Genomic DNA, 11,494 nt, shown 5'->3' with positions numbered 1-11,494 from the left:
AACATCGTCCTCATACATGTCGACACACACGTACCGACACACAGCAGACACACAGGGAATGCTCTGATAGAAGACAGGACCCCACTAGCCCTTTGGGGAGACAGAGGGAGAGTTTGCCAGCACACACCAAAGCGCTATAATTATATAGGAACAACCTTATATAAGTGTTGTTTCCTTATAGCTGCTTAAATATATATAATATCGCCAAAAAATGCCCCCCCTCTCTGTTTTTTACCCTGTTTCTGTAGTGCAGTGCAGGGGAGAGCCTGGGAGCCTTCCTAGCAGCGGAGCTGTGTAGGAAAATGGCGCTGTGTGCTGAGGAGATAGGCCCCGCCCCCTATTCCGGCGGGCTCTTCTCCCGGTTTTTCTGAGACCTGGCAGGGGTGAAATACATCCATATAGCCTCATGGACTATATGTGATGTATTCTTTTTAGCCAGAAAGGTATTAACATTGCTGCCCAGGGCGCCCCCCCCCAGCGCCCTGCACCCTCAGTGACCGCCGGTGTGAAGTGTGCCTGAGCGCAATGGCGCACAGCTGCAGTGCTGTGCGCTACCTCATGAAGACTGAAAAGCCTTCAGCCGCCGGTTTCTGGACCTCTTCTTACTTCGGCTTCTGCAAGGGGGTGGGCGGCGCGGCTCCGGTGACCCATCCAGGCTGTACCTGTGATCGTCCCTCTGGAGCTAGTGTCCAGTAGCCTAAGAAGCAAATCCATCCTGCACGCAGGTGAGTTCACTTCTTCTCCCCTAGGTCCCTCGTTGCAGTGAGCCTGTTGCCAGCAGGACTCACTGAAAATAATAAAACTATCAAAACTTTTACTCTAAGCAGCTCTTTATGAGAGCCACCTAGATTGCACCCTGCACGGACGGGCACAAAAACCTAACTGAGGCTTGGAGGAGGGTCATAGGGGGAGGAGCCAGTACACACCACCTAGTGGTCAAACTTTTAAATTTTGTGCCCTGTCTCCTGCGGAGCCGCTATTCCCCATGGTCCTGACGGAGTCCCCAGCATCCACTAGGACGTCAGAGAAAGTATGATTTGTACAATGCTTTATTTCGTAGTGTATTATCCCAGTAATGACTCTATAATGTCCATACCTACAGTTTACCTGTATGTTTTTAGTGATCTCATGTGCAGTACACAAACGCACACACCACTTGTATAAAGGTACTGTGAGAGTGTGAGGACTGGAGTTGTTCCTCCGTCTCACAAGGTGGCGCTGTGCCGGCTGCAGATGGTTAGTGTCTATCATTCCGCACTGACTGCACTGCACTCACCGGCACGGTAGCATCTAGTTTCTCTTCGGGCAGAGGACCTTTCCCATAACCCCCTCACTGGCACTGCCGGAGGAGGTGACAGCTGATGGCTGCGCCCACGGTGGCACATGCTGGAGATATGTTGCAGGGACCAAGGCAGTGTATCATTTTCTACCAGGAGCGGGGGCTAAACTCACTGAGCGTAGTGGCACTAAAGCTCGAACAGTTTACAGAGTGAGTGACATCACCCATTCTCTGCATTGTATTCTGACTGTAGACATGATTTTGCTATAGATCATAACGCTCCATTGCTGTAAATATAGGCTTCTTCATTTACTGTGGCTGATTACTACATGAGACGAGTGCCAATATAAAAAACACATACTGTAGCAACCATTCAGTGTGAGCCTAGTGAAAGTCAAACTAAAGGGAATGGTCACAATAGATGACTGCATTCTGCCAGCTTGCATATATGTTAGTAAATAACTCTTAATCAGCTCGTTTTTTCTCATTTGTAATAAATAACATTTCTCTTACGTCCTAGAGGATGCTGGGGACTCCGTAAGGACCATGGGGTATAGACGGGCTCCGCAGGAGACATGGGCACTATAAAGAACTTTAGAATGGGTGTGCACTGGCTCCTCCCTCTATGCCCCTCCTCCAGACCTCAGTTAGATCCTGTGCCCAGAGGAGACTAGAGGCACTACAGAGGAGCTCTCCTGAGTTTCTTTGAAAAAAAGAATTTTGTTAGGTTTTTTATTTTCAGGGAGCACCGCTGGCTACAGGCTCCCTGCATCGTGGGACTGAGGGGAGAGAAGCAGACCTACTTAAGTGATAGGCTCTGCTTCTTAGGCTACTGGACACCATTAGCTCCAGAGGGTCGGAACGCAGTTCTCACCTTCGCCGTTCGTCCCGGAGCAGCGCCGCCGTCCTCCTCACAGAGCCGGAAGATTGAAGCCGGGTGAGTATAAGAAGAAAGAAGACTTCAAAGGCGGCAGAAGACTTCAGTTGCTCCTACACACACACACACACACACACACACACACAACAGCGGGCACTGTAAGGGCGCAGGGGGGGCGCCCTGGGCAGCAATTAATAGCCTCAAGGGATACTGGCAGCTGTACATATACTGAGGAGGCAGTATATTATTTACCCCCGCCAGGTATTTTGATTGTTTGAGCGGGACCGAAGCCCGCCGCTGAGGGGGCGGGGCTTGATCCTCCAGCACTAACCAGCGCCATTTTCTCCACAGCACATGCAGAGAAGCTGGCTCCCCGGACTCTTCCCTGCTGAACACGGTCACAGAGGACAAAAAGAGGAGGGGGGGCACTTTTTATTGGCGCAGTGAGTGTATATTATATAATTGTATAAAAGCACTGTTTCTCTGGGATTTTAGTTTCCAGTGTCAGTTGGCGCTGGGTGTGTGCTGGCATACTCTCTCTCTGTCTCTCCAAAGGGCCTTATTGGGGAACTGTCTCCATATAGATATATCCCTGAGTGTGTGGGGGTGTCGGTACGCATGTGTCGGCATGTCTGAAGCGGAAGGCTCTTCTAAGGAGGAGGTGGAGCAGATGATTGTGGTGTCTCCGTCGGCAACGCTGACACATGATTGGATGGATATGCTGAATATTTTAAATGCAAATGTGGCTTTGTTGCATAGGAGATTGGACAAAGCAGAGTCCAGGGATAGAACAGGGAGTCAATCAATGGCTTTGACGGTGTCACAGGGCCCTTCAGGGTCTCAAAAACGTCCCCTGTCCCAAATAACAGACACTGATACCGACACGGATTCTGACTCCAGTGTCGACTACGATGATGCAAGGTTACACCCAAGGGTGGCCAAGAGTATTCATTGTATGATTATTGCAATAAAAGATGTTTTGCATTTCACGGATGACCCCTCTGTCCCTGACAAGAGGGTTCACATGTTTAAAGAAAAGAAACCTGAGGTAACTTTTGCCCCATCTCATGAGCTGAACGAGTTATTTGAAAAGGCTTGGGAAACTCCAGACAAGAAGCTGCAGATTCCCAAAAGAATTCTTATGGCTTATCCTTTCCCTGCGAAGGACAGGTTACGGTGAGAATCCTCACCCAGGGTGGACAAGGCATTAACACGCTTGTCCAAAAAGGTGGTGCTACCGTCTCCAGACACAGCAGCCCTCAAGGATTCTGCTGATCGCAGACAGGAAACTACCTTAAAATCAATTTATACACATACAGGGACCTTGCTCAGACCGGCAATAGCGTTGGCTTGGGTTTGTAGCGCTGTAGCAGCTTGGAGTGATACCTTGTCAGCTGACTTTGATACCCTAGATAGGGATACCATTTTATTGACTTTAGGTCACATAAAAGACGCAGTCTTGTATATGAGAGATGCTCAGAGGGACGTTGGTCTGCTAGGTTCGAGAGCCAACACCATGGCGATTTCTGCTAGGCGAGCACTGTGGACCCGCCAATGGTCGGGTGATGCCGACTCAAAGAAACATATGGAAGTTTTACCTTACAAAGGTGAGGATTTATTTGGGGAAGGTCTCGCAGACCTGGTTTCCACAGCTACCGCGGGTAAATCTACCTTTTTACCTTATGTTTCTCCACAGCAAAAGAAGAAAACGCCGCAATATCAGATGCAGTCCTTTCGATCGCATAAGTCCAGAAGAGGTGGGGGTTCTTCCTTCCTCGCCAGAGGTAAGGGTAGAGGGAGAAAACTGCCGGCTACGGCTAGTTCCCAGGAGCAGAAGTCCTCCCCGGCTTCTACTAAATCCACAGCATGACGCTGGGACTCCACTGGGGGAGTCCGCCCCGGTGGGGGCACGTCTTCGACTCTTCAGCCACGTCTGGGTTCGGTCAGACATGGATCCTTGGGCAATGGAGATTGTATCCCAAGGCTACAAGCTGGAATTCGAAGACGTGCCTCCTCGCCGGTTTTTCAAATCGGCTTTACCAGCTTCTTCCCCAGACAGGGAGATAGTGTTAGCTGCGAGTCAAAAACTGTGTCAACAACAAGTGGTTGTCGAGGTTCCCCTAGTTCAACAAGGGAAGGGGTACTACTCAACCCTATTTGTGGTCCCGAAACCGGACGGTTCGGTCAGACCCATTCTAAATTTAAAATCCCTAAACCTGAATACTCTTGGCCACCTTTTATGGTGTCTCTAGACATAAAGGATGCATACCTTCATGTGCCCATATATCCCCCTCATCAGGCGTACCTGAGATTCGCTGTACAGGACTGTCATTACTAGTATCAGACGTTGCCGTTTGGGCTTTCCACGGCCCCGAGGATTTTCACCAAGGTAATAGCGGAAATGATGGTGCTCCTGCGCCGACAGGGAGTCACAATTATCCCGTACTTAGACGATCTCCTGATAAAAGCGAGATCGAGAGAACAGTTGCTGAAAAGCGTGTCACTCTCCCTGAGTGTGCTGCAGCAGCATGGCTGGATTCTAAGTCTTCCAAAGTCGCAGTTGATTCCAACGACTCGGCTATCTTTCTTGGGCATGATTATGGACACGGAACAAAAGAGGGTTTCTCTATCGTCCTAGTGGATGCTGGGGTTCCTGAAAGGACCATGGGGAATAGCGGCTCCGCAGGAGACAGGGCACAAAAAGTAAAGCTTTAGGATCAGGTGGTGTGCACTGGCTCCTCCCCCTATGACCCTCCTCCAAGCCTCAGTTAGATTTTTGTGCCCGGCCGAGAAGGGTGCAATCTAGGTGGCTCTCCTAAAGAGCTGCTTAGAAAAGTTTAGCTTAGGTTTTTTATTTTACAGTGAGTCCTGCTGGCAACAGGATCACTGCAACGAGGGACTTAGGGGAGAAGAAGTGAACTCACCTGCGTGCAGGATGGATTGGCTTCTTTGGCTACTGGACATTAGCTCCAGAGGGACGATCACAGGTACAGCCTGGATGGTCACCGGAGCCTCGCCGCCGGCCCCCTTGCAGATGCTGAAACGAGAAGAGGTCCAGAATCGGCGGCAGAAGACTCCTCAGTCTTCTTAAGGTAGCGCACAGCACTGCAGCTGTGCGCCATTTCCTCTCAGCACACTTCACACGGCAGTCACTGAGGGTGCAGGGCGCTGGGAGGGGGGCGCCCTGGGAGGCAAATGAAAACCTTTTTTGGCTAAAAATACCTCACATATAGCCTCCGGGGGCTATATGGAGATATTTAACCCCTGCCAGAATCCATTAAAGAGCGGGAGACGAGGCCGCCGAAAAAGGGGCGGGGCCTATCTCCTCAGCACACAGCGCCATTTTCCCTCACAGAAAGGCTGGAGGGAAGGCTCCCAGGCTCTCCCCTGCACTGCACTACAGAAACAGGGTTAAAACAGAGAGGGGGGGCACTAATTTGGCGTTAGAAATATATAAAAGATGCTATAAGGGAAAACACTTATATAAGGTTGTCCCTATATAATTATAGCGTTTTTGGTGTGTGCTGGCAAACTCTCCCTCTGTCTCTCCAAAGGGCTAGTGGGTCCTGTCCTCTATCAGAGCATTCCCTGTGTGTGTGCTGTGTGTCGGTACGTGTGTGTCGACATGTATGAGGACGATGTTGGTGAGGAGGCGGAGCAATTGCCTGTAATGGTGATGTCACTCTCTAGGGAGTCGACACCGGAATGGATGGCTTATTTAGGGAATTACGTGATAATGTCAACACGCTGCAAGGTCGGTTGACGACATGAGACGGCCGACAAACAATTAGTACCGGTCCAGACGTCTCAGAAACACCGTCAGGGGTTTTAAAACGCCCGTTTACTTTAGTCGGTCGACACAGACACAGACACGGACACTGAATCCAGTGTCGACGGTGAATAAACAAACGTATTCCTTATTAGGGCCACACGTTAAGGGCAATGAAGGAGGTGTTACATATTTCTGATACTACAAGTACCACAAAAGAGGGTATTATGTGGGATGTGAAAAAACTACCGTAGTTTTTCCTGAATCAGATAAATTAAATGAAGTGTGTGATGATGCGTGGGTTCCCCCCGATAGAAAATTATGGGCGGTATACCCTTTCCCGCCAGAAGTTAGGGCGCGTTGGGAAACACCCCTTAGGGTGGATAAGGCGCTCACACGCTTATCAAAACAAGTGGCGGTACCGTCTATAGATAGGGCCGTCCTCAAGGAGCCAGCTGACAGGAGGCTGGAAAATATCATAAAAAGTATATACACACATACTGGTGTTATACTGCGACCAGCGATCGCCTCAGCCTGGATGTGCAGAGCTGGGGTGGCTTGGTCGGATTCCCTGACTAAAAATATTGATACCCTTGACAGGGACAGTATTTTATTGACTATAGAGCATTTAAAGGATGCATTTTCTATATATGCGAGATGCACAGAGGGATATTTGCACTCTGGCATCAAGAGTAAGTGCGATGTCCATATCTGCCAGAAGATGTTTATGGACACGACAGTGGTCAGGTGATGCAGATTCCAAACGGCACAAAGGTGTATTGCCGTATAAAGGAAGAGGAGTTATTTGGGGTCGGTCCATCGGACCTGGTGGCCACGGCAACTGCTGGAAAATCCACCGTTTTTACCCTAAGTCACATCTCTGCAGAAAAAGACACCGTCTTTTCAGCCTCAGTCCTTTCGTCCCTATAAGAGTCATATCTGCCCAGGGATAGAGGAAAGGGAAGAAGACTGCAGCAGGCAGCCCATTCCCAGGAACAGAAGCGTATCACCGCTTCTGCCAAGCTCTCAGCATGACGCTGGGACCGTACAGGACCCCTGGATCCTACATGTAGTATCCCAGGGGTACAGATTGGAACGTCGAGACGTTTCCCCTTCGCAGGCTCCTGAAGTCTGGTTTACCAAGGTCTCCCTCCGACAAGGAGGCAGTATGGGAAACAATTCACAAGCTGTATTCCCAGCAGGTGATAATCAAATTACCCCTCCTACAACAAGAAAAGGGGTATTATTCCACATTATATTGTGGTACTGAAGCCAGAAGGCTAGGTGAGACCTATTCTAAATCTAAAAAAATTTGAACACTTACAAAGGTTCAAATCAAGATGGAGTCACTCAGAGCAGTGATAACGAACCAGGAAGAAGGGGACTATATAGTGTCCCGAGACATCAGGGATGCTTACCTCCATGTCCAAAATTTGCCCTTCTCACTAAGGGTACCTCAGGTTCGTGGTACAGAACTGTCACTATCAGTTTCAGACGCTGCCGTTTGGATTGTCCACGGCACCCCGGGTCTTTACCAAGGTAATGGCCGAAATGATGATTCTTCTTCGAAGAAAAGGCGTCTTAATTATCCCTTACTTGGACGATCTCCTGATAAGGGCAAAGTCCAGGGAACAGTTGGAGGTCGGAGTAGCACTATCTCGGATACTGCTACAACAGCACGGGTGGATTCTAAATATTCCAAAATCGCAGCTGATCCCGACGACAAGTCTGCTGTGCCTAGGGATGATTCTGGACACAGTCCAGAAAAAGGTGTTTCTCCCGGAAGAGAAAGCCAGGGAGTTATCCGAGCTAGTCAGGAACCTCCTAAAATCAGTGCATCATTGCACAAGGGTCCTGGTAAAGATGGTGACTTCCTACGAAGCAATTCCATTCGGCAGATTTCACGCAAGAATTTTTCAGTGGGATCTGCTGGACAAATGGTCCGGATCGCATCTTCAGATGCATCAGCGGATAACCCTATATCCAAGGACAAGGGTGTCTCTCCTGTGGTGGTTACAGAGTGCTCATCTTCTAGAGGGCCGCAGATTCGGCATTCAGGATTGGATGCTGGTGACCACGGAGGCCAGCCCGAGAGGCTGGGGAGCAGTCACACAAGGAAAAAATTTCCAGGGAGTGTGATCAAGTCTGGAGACTTTTCTCCACATAAATATACTGGAGCTAAGGGTAAATTTATAATACTCTAAGCTTAGCAAGACCTCTGCTTCAAGGTCAGCCGGTATTGATCCAGTGGGAAAAACATCACGGCAGTCGCCCACGTAAATAGACAGGGCGGCACAAGAAGCAGGAGGGCAATGGCAAAAACTGCAAGGACTTTTCGCTGGGCGGAAAATCATGTGATAGCACTGTCAGCAGTGTTTCATTCCGGGAATGGAAACTGGGAAGCAGACTTCCTCAGCAGGCACGACCTCCACCCGGCAGAGTGAAAACTTCATCGGGAAGTTTTCCACATGATTGTAAACCGTTGGGAAATACCAAAGGTGGACATGATGGCGTCCCGTCTGAACAAAAAACGGGACAGGTATTGCGCCAGGTTAAGAGACCCTCAGGCAATAGCTGTGGACGTTCTGGTAACACCATGGATGTACCAGTCGGTGTATGTGTTCCATCCTCTGCTTCTCATACCTAAGGTACTGAGACTTATAAGACGTAGAGGAGTAAGAACTATACTCATGGCTCCGGATTGGCCAAGAAGAACTTGGTACCCGGAACTTCAAGAGATGCTCACAGAGGACTTATGGCCTCTGCCGCTAAGAAGGGACTTGTTTCAGCAAGTACCATGTCTGTTCCAAGACTTACCGCAGCTGCGTTTGACGGCATGGCGGTGGAACGCCGGATCCTAAGGGAAAAAGACATTCCGGAAGAGGTCATTCCTACCCTGGTCAAAGCCAGAAAGGAGGTGACCGCACAACATTATCACCACATGTGGCAAAAATATGTTGCGTGGTGTGAGGCCAGAAAGGCCCACGAAGAAATTTCAACTCGGTCGATTCCTGCATTTCCTGCAAACAGGAGTGTCTATGGGCCTCAAATTGGGGTCCATTAAGGTTCAAATTTCGGCCCTGTCGATTTTCTTCCAGAAAGAAGTGGCTTCAGTTCCTGAAGTCCAGAAGTTTGTCAAGGGAGTATTGCATATACAACCCCCTTTTGTGCCTCCAGTGGCACTGTGGGATCTCAACGTAGTTCTGGGATTCCTCAAATCACATTGGTTTAAAACCAGTCAAATCTGTGGATTTGAAGCATCTCACATGAAAAGTGACCATGCTCTTGGCCCTGGCCTGGACCAGGCGAGTGTCAAATTGGTGTTTTTTTTCTCAAAAAAAGCCCATATCTGGTTGTCCATTTGGACAGGGCAGAACTGCGGACTCGTCCCCAGTTCTCTCCCTAAGGTGGTGTCAGTGTTTCACCTGAACCAGCTTATTTTGGTGCCTTGCGCCTACTAGGGACTTGGAGGACTCCAGGTTGCTAGATGTTGTCAGGGCCCTGTAAATATAGGTTCCAGGACGGCTGGAGTCAGGAAAACTGACTTGCTGTTATCCTGTATGCACCCAACAAACTGGGTGCTCTTGCTTCTAAGCAGACTATTGCTAGTTGGATGTGTAATACAATTCAGCTTGCACATTCTGTGGCAGGCCTGCCACAGCCAAAATATGTAAATGCCCATTCCACAAGGAAGGTGGGCTTATCTTGGGCGGCTGCCCGAGGGGTCTCGGCTTTACAACTTTGCCGAGCGGCTATTTACTCAGGGGCAAACACGTTGGTAAAATCCTACAAATTTGATACCCTGGCTAAGGAGGACCTGGAGTTCTCTCATTCGGTGCTGCAGAGTCATCCGCACTCTCCCGCCCGTTTGGGAGCTTTGGTATTATCCCCATGGTCCTTTCAGGAACCCCAGCATCCACTAGGACGATAGAGAAAATAAGAATTTACTTACCGATAATTCTATTTCTCGGAGTCCGTAGTGGATGCTGGGCGCCCATCCCAAGTGCGGATTATCTGCAATACTTGTACATAGTTACAAAAATCGGGTTATTATTGTTGTGAGCCATCTTTTCAGAGGCTCCGCTGTTATCATACTGTTAACTGGGTTCAGATCACAGGTTGTACAGTGTGATTGGTGTGGCTGGTATGAGTCTTACCCGGGATTCAAAATCCTTCCTTATTGTGTACGCTCGTCCGGGCACAGTATCCTAACTGAGGCTTGGAGGAGGGTCATAGGGGGAGGAGCCAGTGCACACCACCTGATCCTAAAGCTTTACTTTTTGTGCCCTGTCTCCTGCGGAGCCGCTATTCCCCATGGTCCTTTCAGGAACCCCAGCATCCACTACGGACTCCGAGAAATAGAATTATCGGTAAGTAAATTCTTATTTTTTCTCCCAGTGGAAAAAGCCAAGGAACTACAGAACATGGTCAGAGACCTGTTAAAACCGGAAAGAGTGTCAGTCCATCAATGCACTCGAGTTCTAGGGAAAATGGTGGCGTCCTACGAGGCCATCCCCTTCGGCAGGTTTCATGCGCCAACGTTTCAGTGGGACCTTCTGGACAAGTGGTCCGGGTCGCATCTTCAACTTCATCAAACAATAAGCCTGTCCCCCAGGGCCATGGTGTCTTTCCTGTGGTGACTGCAGAGTGCTCACCTTCTAGAGGGTCGCAGGTTCGGCATTCAAGACTGGGTTCTGGTGACCACGGACGCGAGCCTCCGAGGATGGGGAGCAGTCACACAAGGAAGAAATTTTCAGGGACTGTGGTCGAGCCAGGAGGCTTGTCTACACATCAACGTGCTGGAATTAGGGGCCATATACAACGGCCTACGACAAGCGGAGAATCTCCTTCGCGATCTACCGGTTCTGATTCAATCAGACAACGTCACAGCCGTGGCTCATGTAAACCGGCAAGGCGGGACAAAGAGCAGAGTGGCAATGGCGGAAGCCACCAGGATTCTTCGCTGGGCGGAAAATCACGTAAGCGCTCTGTCAGCTGTATTCATTCCGGGTGTGGACAACTGGGAAGCAGACTTCCTCAGCAGACACGATCTCCATCCAGGAGAGTGGGGACTTCATCAAGAAGTTTTTGCAGAGATAACAGATCGTTGGGGACTTCCTCAAATAGACATGATGGCGTCACGCCTCAACAAGAAGCTTCGGAGGTATTGTGCCAGGTCAAGGGACCCTCAGGCAGTAGCAGTGGACGCCCTGGTGACACCGTGGGTGTTTCAGTCGGTCTATGTGTTCCCTCCTCTGCCACTCATCTCAAAGATATTGAGAATCATAAGACGAAAAAGAGTGCGGACAATACTCATTGTTCCAGATTGGCCTCGAAGGGCCTGGTATTCAGATCTTCAGGAAATGCTCACAGAAGATCCGTGGCCTCTTCCTCTCAGAGAGGACCTGTTGCAACAGGGGCCCTGCGTGTTCCAAGACTTACTGCGGTTACGTTTGACGGCATGGCGGTTGAACACCGAATCCTAGCTGGGAAAGGCATTCCGGAAGAAGTCATCCCTACTCTGATAAAGGCTAGGAAGGAGGTGACGGCGAAACATAATCACCGTATC

General features: G+C 49.7%; 1 protein-coding gene across 4 annotated transcripts in view; it reads left to right on the top strand.

Moving 5' to 3' along the window:
* Positions 1–1,287: 1,287 nt before the first annotated feature.
* Positions 1,288–11,494, top strand: part of LOC135070944 (tRNA (32-2'-O)-methyltransferase regulator THADA-like) — a 181,482-nt gene continuing 171,275 nt past the window's right edge. For all 4 annotated transcript variants that reach the window (XM_063964801.1, XM_063964802.1, XM_063964800.1 and 1 more), the window contains exon 1: positions 1,288–1,489. In XM_063964801.1, coding sequence (XP_063820871.1) covers positions 1,362–1,489 — 128 coding nt within the window. In that variant the 5' untranslated portion in view covers positions 1,288–1,361. The remainder of the gene's footprint in view (positions 1,490–11,494) is intronic.

This window comes from Pseudophryne corroboree, chromosome 1, assembly GCF_028390025.1.
Source record: "Pseudophryne corroboree isolate aPseCor3 chromosome 1, aPseCor3.hap2, whole genome shotgun sequence".
NCBI lineage: Eukaryota > Metazoa > Chordata > Amphibia > Anura > Myobatrachidae > Pseudophryne > Pseudophryne corroboree.
Note: the sequence above shows the minus strand (reverse complement) of the source record. Positions and strands in the feature narration are given on the sequence as shown.